At 49.2% G+C, this 24,000-nt stretch overlaps 1 protein-coding gene across 1 annotated transcript in view; it reads left to right on the top strand.

The window, feature by feature from the left end:
* Window positions 1-3,420: 3,420 nt before the first annotated feature.
* The window catches only part of tbx4 (T-box transcription factor 4), a 159,623-nt gene continuing 139,043 nt past the window's right edge, over window positions 3,421-24,000 (top strand). Inside the window, exon 1 of the mRNA XM_072470230.1 lies at window positions 3,421-3,576. Coding sequence (XP_072326331.1) covers window positions 3,421-3,576 — 156 coding nt within the window. The remainder of the gene's footprint in view (window positions 3,577-24,000) is intronic.

Here is a 24,000-nt window from a genome sequence, read left to right as displayed (position 1 = left end):
GTTGCCGAGGAGTCAGAGGGCGAGGATGATGAGGTTGCAATGCAGACCCTCTGGGCAGGGACCACAAGGACACACTGATTGAGCGGTTCTTCAGATAAAGCGGCAAGCCTTGCCCTTCCGCTCCATTGCTGGGGACAACATTCCCAAAGGTAAGGGGCGGGATTCTCCGATTGACGACGCTGAAATCGCATTCGGCGATCGGCCGGAGAATCCATTTTGTATGCCGGAATCGGGGGTGGTGCTGTATTTCTGATGCCCCGCCCCCTCAAAAACACCACTCGCTGTTTGGGCGGCCTCGGGACATCACCTGAGGCCCTCCCCTGATGCTCCTCCCCCGATGGGCCGATTCCCCGACGACGTGGGGCGCATGTCCTCTCACCTTTCTGGGACCTCGCTGGACTGTGTTCAGCGCCACCGCAGTCGGGGGGGGGGAGGAGCCGTTCCGCTGGCAAGGGGAGCTTAGACAGGGGTTGGGGGGGACAGGTGTGGGGAGGTCCGGGGGTGTTACGGGGGGCAGTTTTTGGCAGGCCTGGTCCGCGTGCGGCCACCACCCTGCGCATGCGCGGCCTCAGAACCAGCCATTCTGCGGCTGTTTCTGCAGGTAAAGCTGGGGGCTTTACGCAGTGTGGCTGCTAGCCCCCCACCGAGCGGAGGACCGGTGCGGGGGCGCCGCCGAATTCTTTATCATAAGACCAGACAAATCTTGCGGACATAGCCGCAGAATCGGAGAATCCAGCCCAAAATATTGTTCCATTCCATGCTGCAGGGCTCTCCCTGCCCCCCTCCCTCCCTGCTGTACCCTAACAACTCTCCCGACAAGGCCACGGCCCCCAGTGTGTATGTATCTGCGCTGGTGCTGGGTGCTGAAAGATGGTGCTGGGTGCTGAGAGATGGTGCTGGATGCTGAGAGATGGTGCTGGGTGCTGGGAGATGGTACTGGGTGCTGAGAGATGGTGCTGGGTGCTGAGAGATGGTGCTGGGTGCTGAGAGATGGTGCTAGGTGCTTAAAGATGGTGCTGGGTGCTTAAAGATGGTGCTGGGTGCTGAGAGATGGTGCTGGGTGCTGAGAGATGGTGCTGGGTGCTTAAAGATGGTGCTGGGTGCTGAGAGATGGTGCTGGGTGCTGAGAGATGGTGCTGGGTGCTGAGAGATGGTGCTGGGTGCTGAGAGATGGTGCTGGATGCTGAGAGATGGTACTGGGTGCTGAGAGATGGTGCTGGGCGCTGAGAGATGGTGCTGGGTGCTGAGAGATGGTGCTGGGTGCTGAGAGATGGTGCTGGGTGCTGAGAGATGGTGCTGGGTGCTGAGAGATGGTGCTGGGTGCTGAGAGATGGTGCTGGGTGCTGAGAGATGGTGCTGGGTGCTGAGAGATGGTGCTGGGTGCTGAGAGATGGTGCTAGGTGCTGAGAGATGAACATTCCGGCACATTTTTGCCATCATAATTGGCCTTCATTGCATTGACATTTCTCGGTGCTTGGCACATATGTGAAGTTGCTCTGATGGGCCAAATTCTCAGTCACCACCTTCATAGACTTATCATAGAATTTACAGTGCAGAAGGAGGCCATTCGGCCCATCAAGTCTGCACCGGCTCTTGGAAAGAGCACCTTACTTAAGCCCACACATCCACCCTATCCCCATAACCCTGTGCCCCAGCTAATCTTTTTTTTGGACACTAAGGGCAATTTAGCATTTTCAATCCACCTAACCTGCACATCTTTGGACTGTGGGAGGAAACTGGAGCACCCGGAGGAAACCCACGCAGACACGGGAAGAACGTGCAGACTCCACACAGTGACCCAAGCTGGGAATCGAACCTGGGACCCTGGAGCTGTGAAGCAACTGTGCTAACCACTGTGCTTCCGTGCTGCCCCTGAATGTCTCACACTTTGATCAAATGGACTCCTACCTTCCTCAGAGATGCCAGCCTCTCCACGATCTGACAATCTGCCGCCTTGCTCACCCTCCGGCTTCAGGGCTCCCAGCTCCAGGCTGGTGAGGATCGGCAGGTTTGGCAGATCATTGTTGTGGCTTCATTTCTGCAGCAAGTCAGTGCAGAGCTCCATTGAATGCTGATACTTTCACCTCGAATACCATACCATGCTGCCCCCCCAACTCAAAACACCACCAAGAGGTTTGCCAACAAAGTCACCTCTTTGGAGTCCTGAACCTTTGATGGACTAACGGCTGCTGATTCATCTCTCCAGCCTTGAGACGCACCGGCACATGTGTGCTCCGAGACTACGTGAAGCCCACACACCTGTGCATAAGGATGGATGGACACCCTGCTCAGTGCCCCTTCAGCACAATGCGCAGTCAGTACTCACCTGTGCTGAGCGCAGACAGTCATTAACTTTTTCCAGCACTGCATTCAGGTTCTCCTAATGAGGTCATGGTCACTGATCACTGACACCTCAGACCATGCCTTTGTGGTGAGGGTGTAGCCTCCTCCTGCCATCCCTTGGCATCAGGACATCCCGCCTTGGCGTAACTGCCTCTACCATGGTTCAGAAGCAGTCATCTGGGAAATGGGGTGATTGTTGGTCGCTGAACTCCCCTCCTGTCGCTGTGGCCTCCTGCTCCTGTTCCTGCTGGAGTTGGAAGTAAATAAACTCTTTGAACTTGGTACCTGTGGAAATACGTGAAACACGCATGTAATGAGGCAAGAGACTCCTAACTGGTTCGAAAATAATTAATTGGACAGTAAACTCAGGAGTAGATTACATGAGTGAACAATTCACAAACTTCACATAAGGTTAGATATTAGTGAAAGCTTTGTTCCCTATTGGACGCTGGGTGTGGAACAGACCTGCAGAGGAGGGAATCAATTTGGGGTCAATTGTCACCTTTAAAGAAAGCTGGATTGATATTTGTTGGAAAGTGAGACTGAGGGTTATCGGCCTGGTAATCACATTACCTGATAAAACAAGGGGAATCGTCACCTGAGTGATGGATGGACATTTATTGTGGGGCGAGCTTGGGATGGGGCAGGCTAGGGTCACTCCAGAAATCTTCCAGTTTACCTGTCCGCTGTTAGACGGAACATGTGTCGATGTCAGATGAGAACAGGGTCAGGCTGGGGGTGATACCTCATCATCTGATTGATTCTCACTGTCTAAACTGCAGGTGAATAAACAAACCCCCATGTATGGTGCTGAAGGTCAGCTCTTAACTGTGGAACTGGTCACCTAAATAGTGGAACTCGAGCCCAGCAACAGCTGGAACCTCAAGGAAAAAAGCATTGAAAAGTAGTAACAGCAGGAAAAGGAAATTAAGGAATTGTGACCAAGTCAGACCAGGAAGATCTGTTATTACAACTTGAGTATGAAATGTGGAGTGTGCTTTTGGATAGTCTAGTCAGTATTTATGTACACAGTACCCTTGAGTGAGTGTATTTTCTACTGTGCCGGTTCTTTAGGAAATGCTGCAAGAGAAGATTGTTGCTGACAGCGATGAGAGCTTTCCCGCAGCTCAAGTAGATGGACAGCAGGAGCTCAATGTGCAGTCTCCAGGGCATGGAGCTCCGGGAGCAAGCAGCATGTCCCCAGGCAGCCCCCTGGGACAGGACCCTGACCAGGTAAGAAACCACTATCTCTCCCTTTCCTGTGGGTTAACTTCAAGGACAGTTGGTAGCTGGAAGTGGCAAGATCAAACACACCACCTTCTCCCCCCAGAGGAGATTCTAATCCTCATTCTGTCTCCCTCCATGGTGCTTGCTCAACACAACCCAACTTTGCACCTTGTCAGGCCATAAGCTGAGATTCAAACCCATATCCGATCCATCATCAAGACTATTCCATTGCTGGAATATCAGCTGATTTCACTCCTAGCTCATCCTCATCTGTTGTTGAAACCCATCTCCTTGTTATCTCCAGACTTGTTTTTTCCAATGCCTTCCTTGATGGCCTTCCAATTTCCACACTCCATGAACTTGACCTGACCTACCAATCGGCTGTATGAATGCCACCTTATAAAATCATCCTTGGCACCTGACTGCTCATTGACCACCAAGTTCAAAATCCTCCCCCTTAGCTATAAAATCCTCCATGACTTGATTCTTCTCCATGTCTGTAACCTCTTCCTTCCTACACCACTGTTGTTGTGCGTCAGTCCCATCATGTGCTCCCTTCCTTCTGCCATCCATGGCAGAGATTTCAATCATCTCACTCGTTCACTCACATTCTTTCCCAGACTCTTTGACCTTGCACAGCTGGCACCTGAATATTCGAGGTTAGTTGAAGGGCAGCTGGAAAGGAAAAGGAAGTATGGTAGCCAGTCCCGTCTTCACATTGAGGATACCCTCCATCATGTTGTGTGGCACTACCACTGTGCTAAATGGGATAGACTTCAAACAGATCTAACAGCTCAAGGCCGGGCATCCATGAGGCGCTGTGGGCCATCAGCAGCAGCAGAATTGTACTCGACTACAATCTGCAACCTCATAGCTCAGCATATCCCCCACTCTACCATTACCACCCAGCCAGGGGATCAACCCGGGTTCAATGAAGAGTGCATGAGGGCATGCCAAGAGCTGCAACACAGGACTGCTTGCATGCCATCAGAATAAGCAGCAAGTGATAGACAGAGCTAAGCGATTCTAAAACCAACAGATCAGACCTAAACTTTAGTCCTAGAATTCCATAGAATTCTTACAGTGCTGAAGGAGGCAATTTGACCCATCGAATCCGCACTGACCCTCTGAAAGAGTACCCTTCCTAGGTCCACTCCCCACCCTCTCTTCATAACGCTAGCTAACCTGCACATCCCTGGAAACTAAGAGGCAATTTAGCATGGCCAATCCACCTAACCTGCACATTTTTGGATTGTGGGAGGAAACCGGAGCACCTGGAGGAAACCCACGCAGACTTGGGGAGAATGTGCAAACTCCACCCAGACAGTCACCCCAAGGCTAAAATTGAATCCAGGTCCCTGGCTCTGTGAGGCAGCAGTGCTAACCACTGTGCCCCTGTGCCATCCTGTCACACCTAGTTGTGAATGAACAATTGAACAACTCACTGGACAAAGAGGCTCCACAAATCCTCATGCTGGGGGAACCCAGCACATCAGTGCAAAAGACAAGACTGAAGCATTTGCTACAATTTTCAGTTCGAAGTGCCAATTGGATGAACGATCTCGGCCTCCTCTGGAGGTCCCCAGCATCAGAAATGACAATCTTCAGTCAATTTGATTCCCTCCAAGTGATATCAAGAAATAGCTGAAGGGACTGGACATTGGAACGGCTATGGGTCCTGATAATATTCTGGCAATAGGACTGAATACTTGCACTCCAGAACCTGCCACGTCTCTAGCCAAGCTGTTCCAATACAGCTACAACACTCACATCTACCTGGCAAGGTAGAAAATACTCAAGTATTTTCTGTACACAAAAATAAGCAGGATAAATTCAACCCCATCAGTCCAATCTTGATCAGCAGTAAAGTGATGGAAGAGGTCATCAACAATGCTATCAAGCAGCACATGCTTAGCAATAACCTGCTCACTGATGCTCAGTTTGGGTTCCTCCAGGGTCACTCAGCTCCTGAATCATTACAGCATTGGTTCAAACATGGACAAAAGAGCTGAACTCCAGAGATGAGATGCGAGTGACTGCCCTTAACATCAAGGCAGCATTTGATGAAGTATGGCATCAAAGAGCCCTTGCAAAATGAGAGCCATTAGGACTCAGGTGGATAGGAGTCATATCTGGCACAAATGAAGATGATTTCAGTTGTTGGAGGTCAATCATCTCAGATTCATGACATCACTGCAGGTCTTTTTCAGGATAGTGTTATGAATCCCGGTGATATTCAATGTGAGGGAATCCCCCACAAAAAAGCTTGGAATGCCACTTCTCAACTATTTTTGTGATTCGGGAATAATGTGAGAAAAGAGTTAAAACCTGGTGAGGAAAAGGGGTCAGTCTTGTTGTAAATTATTCAAATAACACAACATTTATTAAACTTTAAAACACACAACAAGAAAGACAACAGTAAAGAACAACATTTACAATTAACTACAACAATGATTACTCAGACAGTGTGCTTAAATTACCCTCCTATCCAAATCTACCTACTTTCCTAAACTCTAAGAATACACCTTCCCCAAAACAACATCCCATAGGTTTAAACACTATGAGCCAAATTGAGAAAATAATTACCTGTAGCTTTCTTTTCAGAACTTTTCCTCTGGTTTAGAGTTGAAGTTACGGGGTCTGATACAGAGAGATTTCCTCTGCTTTTTCTTTCGGCTTAACAGCTTGGTTCACTCTGAGAGCACTCTGCTTTGTAACTGGCGTGGCTATGATCTAAGCCCCTAGAATGTTAGTTTCCACTTTGCTTAACAAAGGATCTGTTTCACCCTGCTACCAGGCTAATCTGCATCTCACTAGTCCTCAGTGCAGCCCAATTCCCTGTCAGTTTCCTTTTGATCCAATTCTTTACGTTTAATTCCATTCCAACTTCCTTACACTGGCCCACCCATCTTCTGCTGCTTCATAAATGAACTTCCTTCTATCATAAGATCAAAAGTGGGGATGTTTGCTAATGGCACTGCACAATATTCAGCACCATTTGCATCAGATACTGAAGCAATCGATATCCAAATGCAGCAAGACCTGGACAATATCCAGGCTTGGGCTGCCAAGCCTGTTTAGCTGTTTAACAAGCTGTTTAGCACAGGTCTAAATCGCTGGCTTTGAAAACAGACCAAGGCAGGCCAGCAGCATGGTTCAATTCCCGTACCAGCCTCCCCGAACAGGCGCCGGAATGTGGCGACTAGGGGCTTTTCACAGTAACTTCATTTGAAGCCTACTTGTGACAACAAGTGATTTTCATTTCATTTTCATTTCAATTCAAGTGGCAACTCTGTGTGCCATCTACAAGGTGCAATGCAGGAGCTCATCAAAACTCCTCAGACAGCACTTTCCAAACCAAGGCCATGACCATCTAGATGGGCAACCACCACCTGGAAGTTCCCCTCCAAGTCACTCACCATCCTGACTTTGAAATATATCACTGCCATTTTATCACTTTGTCTGGTTCAAAATCGGGAAACCACCGTAACACCTTGGGTGTACCTACACCACATGGGCTGCAGCGGTCCAAGAAGACAGCTCACCACCACCTTCTCAAGGGCAGTTAGGGATGGGCAATAAATGCTGACCTAGCCAGCGAAGTCCACATCCTATGAATGAATTTTTAAAAATCGATGAGATCAGTACAGTAGTGAGAAATGATCTTGGTTCAAAGGATCAAAATATAGAATTAGTTTGGGTGGAGATAAGAAATAACAAAGGAAATAAGTCACTGGTAGCAGTAGTTTATCAACTCCCTGACAGTAGCTCTACTAAGGGTGACACAATAGCACAGAGGATAGCACTGTCGCTTCACTGCTCCAGGGTCCCAGGTTCGATTTCCAGCTTGGGTCACTGTCTGTGCGGAGTTTGCACGTTCTCCTCGTGTCTGTATGGGTTTCCTCCGGGTGCTCCGGTTTCCTCCCACATCCAGAGATGTGCGGGTTAGGTGGATTGGCTATGCTAAATTGCCCCGTAATGTCCAAAGGTTAGGTGGGGTTGCTGGGTTATGTGGATAGGGTGGATGTGTGGGCTTAAGTTGGGTGCTCTTTCAGAGGCCAGTGTAGACTCGATGGGTTGAATGGCCTCCTTCTACACCGTCAATTCTATGATTCTATGACTGACTTACAATGTTAACACAAACTGTGACATCCAGCCAATACTGCCTTCCCAATTACAATGTTTCAAAGATTGTAGCAAGACATTCCCAACTTTGAGATTACTTTAGAAATCTAGCTTCTCACCAGCCGATTCCTTCTCAGCTTCGTCTGTGGTGCCAATGAACAGTATCCTGTTCTATTTACTGTTTCTAAAGTCAATCTTCCTTTAATTTCTCTGGAGCTTGCTTTCTTTCACATTACTGCATTGTACAACTTCTCCTTCTTCAAGCAGAGCTGAAAGACATTGCCACTCTGGCTTTCTATCTGCAGTTACCCTGACTTCCAGTTAAAACTAAGACCAAAGGAAACCCCTCTCTCTCTGGGAAGTGGCCACCGATTGCTAAGCAACGCCTTTTGGTTTATTTATTTTTCACACCATAGTCCTCTCGAAGCGCAATAGAATCTCAGTTGGAACTGAAACCAACCCCCACACATACAAACACCTTTGCCCAGCATAAATCGAGCTGGAGGTCCCTTCCAGACACAAAAACATCAAAGTAAACCCACCAAAAACTATACTTTAATATAAATCCCTTCCAGCACAACTCGCAACAAATCTATATTCCATTGAGAAAGACTCTTTAGGAGGATTCTCCACCTGTGGCTACCTAAGGAAGTTAAGGGTGGTATCAAATTGAAAGAAAAATGTATAATGCTGTGAAGATTAGTGGTGGGCCAGAGATTGGAAATATTTTAAAAACCAGCAAAGGGTGATTTTTTTTTAAAAGAGGGAAATATAGGGGTAAGAGAGAAAACTATGAAGAAATATTAAAACAGACATTAAAAGCTTCCATAACCAAAGAAAAAGAGTAGCAAAAGTGAGCATTGGTCCAGGTGAGACTGAGGAATCAATAATGGGAAAAAGTCAATGGCAGAGACTTGGAACAGGTATTTTGTATCTATCTTCGCAATAGAGAACACATAAAGCAAGAATAGTAGGAAAACAAGAGGGAAAAGGGAGGGACAAACTTTAACAATCCCAGTCACTGGATAAAAGGTACTAGCAAAACTAATGGGACTGAAGGCTGTTAAGTCCCCTGGACCTAATGGATTGTGTGCTATGACCTTAAAGCAAGAGGTTGCAGACGTAATAGAACAAAGAACAATACAGCACAGGAACAGGCCCATCAAGCCTGTCCGGTCATGATACCAACCTTGGCCAAAACCCTCAGCACTTCCTAGTGCCGTATCCCTCTAAATCTATCCTATCCATGTATTTGTAGAAATGCCTTTTGGACGCCGTTAATGTATCTTTCCATAACCTCCCCTGGCAATGCGTTCCAGGCACTCACCACCCTCTGTGTAAAACATCTCCTCTAAACTTTGCCCCAGGGACCTTAAACCTGCCCCCTGGTGACTGATCCCTCCACGCTGGGAAAGAGTGCCTGCCCATCCACTCTATCCATGCCGCTCATAATCTTGTAGACCTCTATCTGGTCACCCCTCAACCTCCGTCGTTCTAATGGAAACAGTCCGAGTCTATTCAGCCGCTCCGCATAGCTAACACCCTCCAGACCAGGCAACATCCTAGTAAACCTCCTCTGCACCCTCTCCAAAGCCTCCACATCCTTCTGGTAGTGTGGCGACCAGAATTGTGCGCAACATTCCAAGTGCGGCCTTACCAAGGTTCTATACAACTGTAGCATGACTTGCCATGGCTGGGATGTTCCAGCCCCGTCATTGTGGCACCCACCACGGGGATGTGGTGAGACAGCCAAAGTCCATTGGTGTTCGACCGGATCGAAAGGTTCTGGTGACGGGTGAGGCCGGAAAATCCCGGCCAATGGATACATTGGCTGCAACATTCCAAAATTCCTAGACTTTAGAATGGTCGCAGCATATTGAAAAACTGCAAACGTAATACCTCTAATCAAGAATGGAGGGAGACAGAAAGCAGGAAACAATAGGCCTGTTAGCCTAACGTCTACCATTGGGAAAATCTTACAATCCATTATTAAGGCGGTAGCCGCAAGACATTTAGAAAATCATAATGCTGCCAGCTGGAATCAATGTGGTTTTGTGAAAGGAAGATTGTGTTTGTCAAATTTATTCGAGTTATTTGAGGGTATAACAAGCAGGGAAACCAGTAGATGTGGCAGGAATTCTCCGACCGTTTTCTGGCAGTGGGACTCTCTGGTCCTGCTGTGGGTGCAGCCCCGACCACGCATTTCCCGGCAGGGTGGGGTGGCTTCAGTGAGAATTCCCATTGACAGTGGCGGGAGCGGAGAATCGCACCATTAGCGAACGGTGCGCCACGTCCCGCTGCCGGGAAGCACGTGGCTGGGAGAATCCCACCCGTAATGTATTCAGATTTCCAAAAGCCATTTCGTCATGTGCCACATAGAAAGTTATCATACGGGATAAGAGCTCGTGTTGGTGGGGATGATATATTAGCGTGGATGGTAGATTGACTAACTAATTGGAAACAGCGGGTTGGGATAAATAGTTCATTTTCAGTTTGGTGAACTGCAACTAGTGGACTTTCAGTTGGGTGGCACAGTGGTTAGCACTGCTGTCTCACAGTACCAGGGACCCAGGTTCAATTCTGGCCTTGAGTGTCTGTCTGTGCGGATCTGTGTGGAGTTTGCACTTTCTCCCCATGTCTGCGTGGGTTTCCTCCGGGTGCTCTGGTTTCCTCCCACAAGTCCAAAGATGTGCAGGTTAAGTGGATTGGCCATGATAAATCACCCTTAGTGTCCAAAGATATGTAGGTTAGCGGGGTTGTGGGGATAGGGTAGGGGAGTGGGCTTGGGTAGGGTGCTCTTTCAGAGGGTCGGTGCAGACTCGATGGGCCAATAGCCTCCTTTTGCACTATAGAGGTTCGTTTGGGTGGGGTGCTGTTTCCAAGAGCCGGTGCAGGCTCAGGGGGCCGAATGGCCTCCTTCTGCACTGTAAAATCAATGATAAACTATGATTCATCTAGGACAAAGGTTCGGCACAACATCGTGGGCCGAAGGGCCTGTTCTGTGCTGTATTTTCTATGTTCTATGTTCTATGGTTCGATGAATGTCGCAGGGATCAGTGCTGGGACTTCAACTATTTTTGATCTATATTAATGACTCGGATGAAGGGACTGGCTCTAGGTAAATGTGCCGATGATACAAAGATAGGTAGGAAAGGTTGTGAGGAGGACAGAAAGAGTCTGTAAAGGGATACAGATAGGTTAAGTGAGTGGGAAAAACTTGGATAGATGGAGTAAAATGCAGGACAATATAAGACTGTCCTGCGGGAAACTTCTTTTTATTCATTCATGGGATGTAGGCTGGGCCAGCATTATTGTCCATCCCTGAGGGCTTGTAATAGTTACCCACGCTGCTATGGATCTGGAGTCACATGTAGACCAGACGAGGAAAGTCTGACAGATTTCCTTCCCTGAAGGACATTAGTGAACCAGATGGTTTGACGACAATTGTTTCATGGTCATCATTCGACTTTTCATTCTATCGAATTCAAAATTTACCTTCTGCCATGTTGGGATTCGAACCTCGGGTCCCTAGAACATTACCCTGGGTCTCTGGATTTCTAGTTCAGTGACACTACCACTACACCACCGCATCTGAAAAGCAGAATATTATTTAAGTGGAAAGAGACTGCAGAATGCTCGGGGACAGAGAGATCTGGGTGTCTTTGGTCATGAATCACAAACAATGAGCATATGGGTACAGCAGATAATTATGAAGGCATGTTTCATAATTTCAAAGAATGTTGGCTTGGTCACAAGGGGATAAAAGTAGGGAAATCTTGCTACACCTCCAATGGGGTATTAGTGAGACTGCAGCTGGAATGCTGTGTAGAGCTTTGGTCTCCTTACCTAAGAAGGAATAAGCATGCATTCATAGCAGTTCAGGGACAGATCAATGACTAGACTGATTCCTGGAATGAAGCGGTTTGTCTTATGAGAAAAAGTTGAGCAGGCTAGGCTTATACTCATTGGAGTTTAGAAGAACGAGAGGTAATCCGATTGAAATTCATAAGATTCTGAGGGGACTTGAGTAAGGTGCCAGGCAAGAAAGTGCAGTTAAGGCCAGAATCAGATCAGTTATTATCTTCCTGAATGGTGGAGCAGGCTACCTTAGAATCTACAGTGCAGAAGGAGGCCATTTGGTCCATAGGGTCTGCACCGGCCGTTAGGAAAGAGCACCTTACTTAAGCCCACGCCTCCACCCTATCCCCGTAACCCCACCTAACCTTTTTGTACACTAAGGGCAATTTATCATCACCAATTCACCTAACTTGCACATTTTGGACTGTGGGAGGAAACCGGAGCACCCGAAGGAAACTCACGGGGAGAACGTGCAGACTCCGCACAGACAGTGACCCAAGCCGGGGATCAAAGCTGGGGTCCTGGAGCTGTGAAGCAACAGTGCTAACCACTGTGCTACCGTGCTGCTGGTTGGGGTGAATTGCCTACTCCTGCTCCTATTTATTATGATCTTATGATCTTTGTTTAATTCTTCACCATCTTATGAGGCATCCTTAATATCCACCTGTCCAAAACAGTTCTTTAAAAGACCCCCCCTCCAATTTCCCATCTACATTTGAGGCCAACCGTCAACAGACCAGCAACCTTGGGCAGTCTCATTTTTGTAAAGGTGCCTATTAAAATTTTTGGAATTGCTTGAGAACTTATTTTATGTTTAACCTAATTGGTTATTCCCAGAGCAAATCCTGTGTCCTTAATGTTTTAGTTGAAGACAGTCGGAATTCCTCTCAATAGACATGTCACATTTTCAGGACAAAAAAATTACTGTTCCATAACACGTGCTACACTACGTCCATACTTCTATAAATCTGTACACAATAAAAACTAACCACGAATCGATTGTCGTAAAACCATCTGGTTCACGAATGTCCTTCAGGAAAGGAAATCTGTCAGACTTTCCTCGTCTGGCCTACATGTGACTCCAGATCCGTAGCAGCGTGGGTGACAGGCTGCGAGTCGCTCACACAATTCTCTGAACCTGATGGCTCACTATCTCTAATGACAAACATGGGTTTCCACATTTGGCTCAGATACAAAGTCTACCGATCGGATTCAGCCAGTCCTTCCCAGTTAATTTCCCAACTGTCATGGTAATGAGGGTGGTAAATCATCGCAGACCGTAACACTCACCCCTATACAACATGGGCTGACTAACAATTGGTATAACGGGAGCTTGAAGGTCATAGAGCAGCAAAATGAACGTTGTTGGCTCTCCAGAATGAGGGATGAAAAATTCAAAGATAAAGGGCGGGATTCTCTCAGCCCGGGGCCATCCAGAGAATTGCGTTGAGAATCGGCGCCGGAGCGCGCCTCCCCCCCCCCCCCGATTCTCCGCCTGGGATGGGCCAAGCGGGCGTTAAAAAAAAGCCGAGTCCCAGTGATGCCGTCCACGTGTGCTCTTACCCGGCGGGACCTCGGCGACCAGCCATCTGGGGGGGGCGGCCTGTGGGGAGGGGGGGTCCAACCCCGGGGGAGGCCTCTGCTGTGGCCTGGCCCGCAATCGGGGCCTACTGATTGGCGGGCCGGCCTCTCGGGCTGGGGGCCTCTTTTGTTCCGCGCCGGCCCCTGTTGCCCTACGCCATGTTGTGTCGGGGCCGGCGCGGAGAAAGGAGCCACTGTGCTTGCGTGCAATCGCGCCGGTCGCACTGCACATGCGCAGACCCGCGCCGCTCATCTGACGCCAGTAGCGGCAGCTGGAGCGGCGTGGGTCTCTCCAGTGCCGTGCTGGCCCTCTGTAGGGGTCAGAATCGCTGCTCCTGAGGGCATGTTGACGCTGTCGAGAAACGGCCTCAGGATCAGAGAATCTCACCCCTCATACTTATACAGCACCCTTAGTGGAGTCAAACATTCCCAGGCACTCTCCAGGTGCATTATCAAACAAAGTTAGTAACTGTGCGACAGAAGGAGCTGACCAAGCACTCAGATGCAGTGATAGGTTTTAAGGAGCATCTTAAAGGAGAAAGAGAGGAAGAGATGTGGAGGGGCTTAGGGAAGGGATTTTGGAGTTAGGACCTCTGAAAGCACAGCTGCTGACAGTGGAATTATTAATTGGGGACATTCAAAGAGACCAGCCCTGGAGGAGTGCAGAGATCTCAATGGTTAAGATTGGTAGAGATTGCAGAGATAGACCATGGATTGGATTCTCTATTTTTGGGACTATGTCCCCACGCCGGCATCAAAACTGTCGACTTTCAGGCCAGTAAAACTGGTGTGAAAGGGCCACATATTCCGAGCCCTGCAGGGGGCTGGCAGGGACCCGGCGTAAATCTCGCAGCTTTTGCTGCAGATACGGGCCCCCGCACTTCTTGGTCTGAGGCTGCGTATGTGCACAGCGGTGGCCTCCTGCGGCCACACCGTGCTCCATGGCGGACTTGGACCGCGGAGTTGGGCCCTGAAAATAGGCCCCCCAATCGGCCGCGCGCCCGGCCCTGACCGCCCGCCTCATTGCCAGGCCACTTATAAGGCCCCCCCCCCCCGCCCTGCGGTCGGCCCGCCCCCGACCAGGGCAGCCGCGGACCGAGTCCGCAGCCGCCACGCTAGTATCTCGACCAGCAGGACTACATTAGATCCACGCCGTCGGGACTTCGGCCGGTTGGGGGCACAGAATGGTGGGGCGGGCCTCCAGCAATGGCCCCAGGTAGGTGCTAGGCGGCGCGGCGTACTCCCCGAGTACACCACTTTTCGGGGCCCGGAGAATCGGGGAACCGGCGTCGGTCCCGATTGCGTGCGGGGAAATGGATTCTCCGCCCTGGCGCCGGCTGCGATTTCAGCCCCATGGGGGGATTTAAAAACAAGGGTGCGAATTTTAAATTCAAGGTGTTGTTGAACTGAGAGTCAATGTAGATCAGTGAGCACAGGGACGAGAGTGGAATGGGAATTGGTGCAAGTTCGGATATGGAAAGTAGAGTTTTGGATGATCTCAAGTTTAACCAGAAATGTGTTTTGAGGTGACAAATGGATGAGTCCTTCAGCAGCAGATGATCTGACAGAGTTGGAAAAATCAGTTTTAGTTATGGAGCTGATATATGGTTTGAAACTCATCTCAGTGTCAAACTTGTCTGGTTCAATCCTAGATGTTTCTAGGGAGAGATAGAACATAGAACATTACAGCGCAGTACAGGCCCTTCGGCCCTCGATGTTGCGCCGACCTGTGAAACCACTCTAAAGCCCATCTACACTATTCCCTTATCGTCCATATGTCTATCCAATGACCATTTGAATGCCCTTAGTGTTGGCGAGTCCACTACTGTTGCAGGCAGGGCATTCCACGCCCTTACTACTCTCTGAGTAAAGAACCTACCTCTGACATCTGTCTTAGATCTATCTCCCCTCAATTTAAAGCTATGTCCCCTCGTGCTAGACATCACCATCCAAGGAAAAAGGCTCTCACTGTCCACCCTATCCAATCCTCTGATCATCTTGTGTGCCTCAAGTAAGTCACCTCTTAAGGACTCCTACATCATCTTCTCTCTAATGAAAACAGCCTCAAGTCCCTCAGCCTTTCCTCATAAGATCTTCCCTTCATACCAGGCAACATTCTGGTAAATCTCCTCTGCACCCTTTCCAATGCTTCCACGTCCTTCCTATAATGCGGCGACCAGAATTGCACGCAATACTCCAAATGCGGCCGCACCAGAGTTTTGTACAGCTTTCCTGATATTAATATAATTCTGGCAACAGTTGTAAGGTATCATTGCTGTGCAGAAGCAATGATGTTATCAAGTAGACTAAACAACCAATCACACGGATGATGTCTCACAGACAGCAGGAAGTAACACGTGTTATCAGTCACGTTTTAGAACTCTAGAGAAACCAGAATAAAGCTTGAGGCTCACATGTGGGATTAAGGTAGAAACTGAAATATCATCATCCACAATAAAATCATTGTTATTAAAATCTGTATCATGGAATGGGGAAATTTGATATTCCACCAATAAATAATCAGTTGTTTGGGACCAGAGAGGATGTTTAGCACTCATTATGACTCAGAATGATTTTTTTTAAAAACCAGCTACACCTCATTCAGCATGATGCAACTTTGAAAAGATTTTTCTTTATTAGCAAGAATAGTAGTGTAAAATGTGAAAGTTCACATCAATTTTGTGATTTCTAACTGATTTTCATCTGCAAGAACTTCAACAGCACATTCTGTGGAAGAACAGGAAATTACGACAGTAAGAGTTGGGTTCCACATTCAACGCCACATGTTTGTACGCCAGAAGTCACTGTCAGTTTCATAAGAGTAATGACAGCGAATGTTGACAATTTCAACATCAGTACAACGGCAAAGTTTTGGCCTATATCTTCGCACAAACCTGTCACTTTAAATTTCATTCTGTTACAGAAATATTTGAACTTTAATGCCATACAGATTCTGAAGTTTAAAAAAACTGTTTAAAAGCAATGATGCGGTGTGTTTGATGTTTATTTCAATATGCTTGATTCAAACAAGCATAAACAAATAATCTAGATGGAAATCAAACAACCATGAAGTATAGATGCAGTGTTCATTTTAATATGCTCTTCGTTGATTCCAATATGCTTTCATACAAATGCATAATCCTCACCATAACCAAACTGAATAATCTAAAATCCAATTTGGAATGACAACGTTCTAAGAATTAGGAACCAATTTTAATGTGCTTCACATAAACAGAACAATGACCACAGAATCACTATGAAAAATGCACAAATGAATGAGTATGCATCAAAGGAACATATAACAGTTTTGTGCAATTTGTAACTCCCATAACTTGGATTTGGATTTTTTGTTTATTGTCACGTGTACCGAGGTACAGTGAAAAGTATTTTTCTGCGAGCAGCTCAACAGATCATTGAGTATATGAAAAGAAAAGGAAATAAAAGAATATACATAATAGGGCAACACAAGGCACACAATGTAACTACATAACACTGGCATCGGGTGAAGCATACAGGGTGTAGTATTAATGAGGTCAGTCCATAAGAGGGTCATTGAGGAGTCTGGTAACAGCGGGGAAGAAGCTGTTTTTGAGTCTGTTCGTGCGTGTTCTCAGACTTCTGTATCTCCTGCCCGATGGAAGAAGTTGGAACAGTGAGTAAGCTGGATGGGAGGGGTCTTTGATTATGCTGCCCGCTTTCCCCAGGCAGCGGGAGGTGTAGGTGGAGTCAATGGATGGGAGGCAGGTACGTGTGATGGACTGGGCGGTGTTCACAACTCTCTGAAGTTTCTTGCAGTCTTGGGCCGAGCAGTTGCCATACCAGGCTGTGATGCAGCCCGATAGGATACTTTCTTTTTAAAAAAATATATATTTTATTCAAATTTTTCGGCCAAACAAAACAATACAAAGGTTTTCCTTTTTACAACAATAAAACAATATAAATAACAGTGACCGTTTTAACAAATAAATAAATAATATACAAACTAAATGGCAACTGCCATAACAAAAATAATAACTCTCCAAAGATAAAATCAAACAATCCAATATACATAGTCTAATACAAATATCTATACAAAAACACCCCTGAGGACCCACCCGACCCCCCCCCCCACCCCCACCACCCCCCCCCCCCTCCCCCCTGGGTTGCTGCTGTTACCTTCCCATTTCCTTTATCGTTCTGCGAGCTAGTCAATGAACGGTTGCCACCGCCTGGTGAACCCTTGAGCCGAACCCCTTAGTGCGAACTTTATCCATTCTAGTTTTATAAACCCTGCCATGTCATTTATCCAGGTCTCCACGCCCGGGGGTTTGGCTTCCTTCCACATAAGCAATATCCTTCGCCGGGCTACTAGGGACGCAAAGGCCAAGACATCAGTCTCTTTCGCCTCCTGCACTCACGGCTCTTCTGCAACCCCGAATATAGCCAACCCCCAGCCTGGCTCGACCCGGACCCCCACCACCTTCGAAAGCACCTTTGCCACCCCCACCCAGAACCCCTGCAGTGCCGGGCATGACCAAAACATGTGGGTGTGGTTTGCTGGGCTTCTCGAGCATCTCCCACACCTATCCTCTACCCCCAAAAATTTACTGAGCCTTGCTCCGGTCATATGCGCCCTGTGTAAAACCTTGAATTGTTTCAGGCTTAGCCTGGCGCACGAGGACGACGAGTTTACCCTACGTAGGGCATCAGCCCATGGCCCCTCCTCAATCTCTTCCCCCAGCTCTTCTTCCCATTTCCCCTTCAGCTCATCCACCATGATCTCCCCTCGTCCCTCATTTCCCTGTATATATCCGACACCCTACCATCCCCCGCCCATATCCCTGAGATCACTGTATCCTGCACCTCCTGCGTCGGGAGCTGCGGGAATTCCCTCACCTGTTGCCTCGCAAAAGCCCTCAGTTGCATATACCGAAATGCATTCCCTTGGGGCAACCCATATTTTTCCGTCAGCGCTCCCAGACTCGCAAACGTCCCGTCTACGAACAGATCTCTCAGTTGCACAACCCCAGCTCTCTGCCATGCTCCAAATCCCCCATCTATTCTCCCCGGGAGAAACCTATGATTATTTCTTATCGGGGACCACACCGAGGCTCCCGTCCTTCCCCTATGCCGTCTCCACTGCCCCCAAATTTTTAGCGTTGCCACCACCACTGGACTTGTGGTGTATTTCTTCGGGTGTATTGTGGTGTATTTCTTTCTCCCTCCCCTTCTCCCATCCACTTACATACCATTGAGATATTGGCGGCCCAGTAGTATTCACTTAGGCTCGGTAGTGCCAGCACCCCCCCCCGCCCTATCCCTGCAAGAACCCCCTCCTCACTCTTGGGGTCTTCCCGGCCCACACAAAACTCATGACACTTTTCTCAATTTTCTTGAAAAAAGCCTTCGTGACCATCACCGGAAGGCACTGAAACACAAAAAGGAATCTCGGGAGGACTACCATTTTGACCGCCTACACCCTACCCACCAGTGACATGGGCACCATGTCCCATCTCTTAAATTCCTCCTCCATATGTTCCACCAATCTTGTTAAATTAAGCCTATGTAAGGTTCCCCAACTCCTGGCTATCTGAATCCCTAAGTACCGGAAATCTCTTGTTACCTTCCTCAGCGGTAAATCATCTATTCCCCTGCTCTGCTCCCCCGGATGCACCACAAACAACTCACTCTTCCCCATATTTAATTTGTACCCCAAAAATTCCCCAAACTCCCTGAGTGTCTGCATTATCTCAGGCATCCCCTCCACTGGGTCCGCAACATACAGCAATAAATCATCTGCATACAAAGTTCCCGGTGTTCTTCTCCTCCCCTGAGTACTCCCCTCCACTTCCTGGAGCCCCTCAGTGCTATGGCCAGGGGCTCAATCGCCAATGCAAACAGTAACGGAGACAGGGGACACCCCTGCCTCATCCCTCTATGAAGACGGAAGTAGTCAGACCTCTGCCTGTTCGTGACCACACTCGCCACCGGGGCCCTATACAGCAGCTGTACCCATCCAATAAACCCTTCTCCAAAACCAAATCTCCTCAGCACCTCCCACAGATAATCCCTCTCCACTCTGTCGAATGCTTTCTCGGCGTCCATCGCCACCACTATCTCCGCCTCCCCCTCTGGTGGGGGCATCATCATTACCCCTAGCAACCTCCGTATGTTTGTGTTCAGCTGTCTCCCCTTAACGAACCCAGTTTGATCCTCATGGACCACCCCCGGGACACAATCCTCTATCCTCGTTGCCATCACCTTGGCCAGGAGCTTAGCATCTACATTTAAAAGGGAAATGGGCCTGTAGGACCCACACTGCAGCGGGTCTTTTTCCTTCTTCAAAAGGAGCGATATCGTCGCCTCCGACATAGTCGGGGGCAACTGCCCCCTTTCCCTGGCCTCATTAAAGGTTCTCGTCAAAAGCGGGGCCAGTAAGTCCATATACTTCCTATAAAATTCCACCGGGAATCTGTCCGGTCCCGGGGCCTTCCCGCCTGCATGCTCCCAATCCCTTTTACCACCTCCTCCATCTCAATCTGTGCTCCCAGTCCCGCCCTCTCCTGCTCCTCCACCTTCGGAAGTTCCAGCTGATCCAGGAAACACACATTCCCTCCTTCCCTTCCGGGGGCTGAGCCTTATATAACCTCTCATAGAATGCCTTGAACACCCCGTTCACTCTCTCCGCTCCCATTCCATCTCTCCCTCCTCATCTCTCACCCCACCTATCTCCCTCGCTGCTCCCCTCTTCCTCAATTGGTGGGCCAGTAGCCAACTCGCCTTCTCTCCATACTCATACTGTACACCCTGTGCCCTCCTCCACTGTGCCTCTGTCTTACCCGTGGTCAGCAGGTCAAATTCCACATGTAACCTTTGTCTTTCCCTGTACAGTCCCTCCTCTGGTGCCTCCGCATATTGCCTGTCCACCCTCAAAAGTTCTTTCAACAATCGCTCCCTTTCTTTACCCTCTTGCTTCCCTTTATGTGCCCTTATGGATATCAGTTCCCCTCTGACCACCGCCTTCAACGCCTGCCAGACCACTCCCACCTGAACCTCTCCATTGTCATTCAGCTCCAAGTACCTTTTGATACACCCCCTCACCCTTAAACATACCCCCTCATCCGCCAATAGTCCCATGGCCATTCTCCAGGGCGGGTGCTGTTCTTTTTCCTCTCCTACCTCCAAGTCTACCCAATGTGGAGCGTGGTCCGAAATGGCTATGGCCGTATACTCCGTCCCTGTCACCTTCGGAATCAGTGCCCTTCCCAAGACAAAAAAAGTCTATCCGTGAGTATACTTTGTGAACATGGGAGAAAAATGAGAACTCCTTACTCCTAGGCCTACTAAATCTCCAGGGGTCTACCCCTCCCATCTGCTCCATGAAGTCCTTGAGCACCCTGGCCGCTGCCGGCCTCCTCCCGGTCCTGGACCTCGACCGGTCCAGCCCTGGATCAAGCACTGTATTGAAGTCTCCCCCCAGTACCAACTTTCCTGCCTCCAGGTCCGGGATACGTCCCAACATACGCCTCATAAAATTTGCATCATCCCAGTTCGGGGCGTATACGTTCACCAGAACCACCGCCTCCCCTTGCAATCTGCCACTCACCATCACATATCTACCCCCACTATCCGCCACTATGGTCTTTGCCTCAAACAGTACCCGTTTCCCCACTAAGATAGCCACCCCCCTATTCTTCGCATCTAAACCCGAATGAAACACCTGCCCCACCCATCCTTTACGTAGTCTGACCTGGTCTATCAGTTTCAGATGCGTCTCCTGCAACATAACCACACCTGCCTTTAATTTCTTTAGGTGTGCGAGTACCCGTGCCCTTTTAATCGGCCCGTTCAGCCCTCTCACGTTCCACGTGATCAGCCGGGTTGGGGGGCTCTTTACCCCACCCCCTTTTTTAACCCAGCTCCTCACCCGGTTCCCACGTACCCGTATATCCCCCCGACGGTGCCCTCCCGCCTCGACCACCCCATCCCATAACAGCTCCCCCTTCTCCTTAGCAGCAGCAACCCAGTTAACCCCCCCCCCCCTCCGCTAGATCCCCCTCTAGCTTGGTTCCACCCCCCATGTTGCTCCCAGAAGTCAGCGAACTCTGGTTGACCTCGGCTTCCCCCCTTGTCCTCGGCCCCCACTGTGCGAGGCCCCCTCCTTCCTGCGTCCCTGTTCCCGCCATAATTACCATAGCACGGGAACAAAGCCCGCGTTTCCCACTCGGCCCCGCCCCTAATGGCCGGCGCCCACAGTTCCTCGTACTCCCCCCCCCCCCCCACAACATGGGGAAGAGAGAAAAGTTGCAGGATCACAAAATTAACAAATTGAAAAATCATCCCCCCCCTTCCTCACCCCACATAATCACCCCACCACTTTGTCCCAAAAGCTCTTTCTCTCGCCAGACTATTCCAGCTTCTCGTCCACAATGAATGTCCACACCTCTTCTGCCGTCTCAAAGTAGTGGTGCTTCCCTTGGTGTGTGACCCACAATCTCGCCGATTGTAACATTCCAAACTGGACCTTCTTTTTGTGAAGCACCGCCTTAGCCCGATTGAAACTTGCCCTCCTTCTCGCCACCTCCGCACTCCAATCCTGGTATACGCGGATCACCGCGTTCTCCCACCTACAGCTCCGAGTTTTCTTCGCCCATCTGAGGACCGTCTCTCTGTCATTGTAGCGGAGAAACCTCACCATTATAGCTCGAGGTATTTCTCCAGCCTTTGGTCTTCGCGCCAGAACTCGATAAGCTCCCTCCACCTCCAAAGGGCCCGTCGGGGCCTCCGATCCCATTAGCGAGTGAAGCATCGTGCTCACATATGTCCCGACGTCCGCCCCTTCTGCGCCTTCGGGAAGACCCAGGACTCTTAAATTCTTCCTCCTCGAATTATTCTCCAGTGCTTCCAACCTCTCCACACACCTTTTGTGCTGTGCCTCATGCGTTTCTGCCTTCACCACCAGGCCCTGTATTTCATCTTCGTTTTCAGCAGTCTTTGCCTTCATGACCCGAAGCTCCAGCTCTTGGGTCTTCTGCTCCTCCTTTAGCCCATCAATCGCCTGTAATATCGGGGCCAACAGCTCCTTCTTCAACTCCTTCTTCAGCTCTTCCACACAGCGCCGCAGGAACTCTTGTTGCTCCGGGCCCCAAAACAAACGGCCATCTTCCGACGCCATCTTACTTTGAGCTTCCCTTCCTTGCCGCTGCTCCAGAGGATCCTCCGCAATCCGGCCGCTATCCTCTCCCTTTTCCATGCGTGTCCGGGGGGATTCCCTTCTGGTTTACCGCACAGTGTTTTTGGCCGTTTAAATTGCCGTTGGGGCTCCTATTAAGAGCCCAAAAGTCCGTTCCAACGGGAGCTGCCGAAACGTGCGACTTAGCTGGTCATCGCTGCACCCGGAACCATCGATAGGATGCTTTCCATGGTGCATCTGTAAATGTTGGTAAGGTTTAATGTGGGCGTGCTGAATTTCCTTAGTTTGCTGAGGAAGTAGAGGATCCAGTTGCAGACTGAGGAGCAGAGTCCTAGGTTTTGGAGCTTTGATATGAGCTTGGCTGGGATTATGGTGTTGAAGGCGGAGCTGTAATCAATAAATAGGAGTCTGATGTAGGAGTCTTTGTTGTTGAGATGCTCTCGGGATGAGTGTAGGGCCAGGGAGATGGCGTCTGCTGTGGACCGGTTGGGGCGATATGCGAATTGCAGTGGATCAAGGCGTTCTGGGAGTATGGAGGTGATGCGCTTCATGACCAACCTCTCGAAGCACTTCATTACGACTGAAGTCAGGACCACCGGATGGTAGTCACTGAGGCACGTTGCCTGGTTCTTCTTTGGCACCGGTATGATGGTGGTCTTCTTGAAGCAAGTGGTGACCTCGGGGCGGAGTAGGGACAGGTTAAAGATGTCCGTGAACACATCTGCCAGCTGGTCCACGCAGACTCTGAGTGCACGACCAGGGATCCCGTCCGAACCCGTCGCCCTCCGAGGGTTCACTTTCAGGAAAGCCGATCTGACTTTGGAAACTCTGATGGTGGGTATGGTGTGTTATTGGCTGCTGGGGGACTCGACAGCGGATCGTTGGGTTCCTGCTCGAACCGAGCATAGAATGCATTGAGCTCATCGGGGAGGGGTGTGCTGCTGCTGGAGATACTGCTCGGCTTCGCTTTATAGCCCGTTATGTTGTTTAGTCCTTGCCACAACTGCCAAGAGTCTGTAACGCTAATCTGTGACTCTAGCTTGGTCTGATATTCTCTCTCGGCATCTCGGATGGCTTTGCGGAGGTCGTGCCTGGAGGGATGGAGTCGGTGGCTAGGGTGTGGAGTTTGCAGTGTGGACCAAAGTTAATGGTTTAAAGCTTCCTAATGTTTAGAGGGAGATTTCTGCTAACCCAGTACTAGATGTCAGACAAGCAGTGGCAAGTGGAAGGGTCGAGAGAAGTATGTTGAGGTAGAGCTGGGGTGTCATCAGTATACCTGTGGAAACTGACGCTGTGTTCAGGTAATGCCACTGAGGGTAAACATATAGGTGACAAATAAGAGGGAGGTAAAGATAGATCCATGAGGAATGCTAGAGGTAATGGTGTGGGAGCAGGAAGAGACACTAAGGGTGAACATAGAAGGAATTTGGGCAGAGGAAGGCATTTGGGTGGAGAACAATAATGGGAAGTGATCAGAAATGACCACACTCACAGAGCACAATTGCAGAAGTGCACTCCTCCTGCCTGTGATTTCCTGCCCATTGAATATGATCAATGGATAATGCAGACTGGGAATGTGCAATTTTTGCTATATGTACTGGGAGAAGATTCATTGGAGTATTATCCCTACATCACATGGTCATAATTTAGAAGTTTTTGATTCTGAAAAGATTAATGTGTAAAATTAATAACTT

Source organism: Scyliorhinus torazame, chromosome 12, assembly GCF_047496885.1.
Source record: "Scyliorhinus torazame isolate Kashiwa2021f chromosome 12, sScyTor2.1, whole genome shotgun sequence".
NCBI classification, from domain to species: domain Eukaryota; kingdom Metazoa; phylum Chordata; class Chondrichthyes; order Carcharhiniformes; family Scyliorhinidae; genus Scyliorhinus; species Scyliorhinus torazame.
Note: the sequence above shows the minus strand (reverse complement) of the source record. Positions and strands in the feature narration are given on the sequence as shown.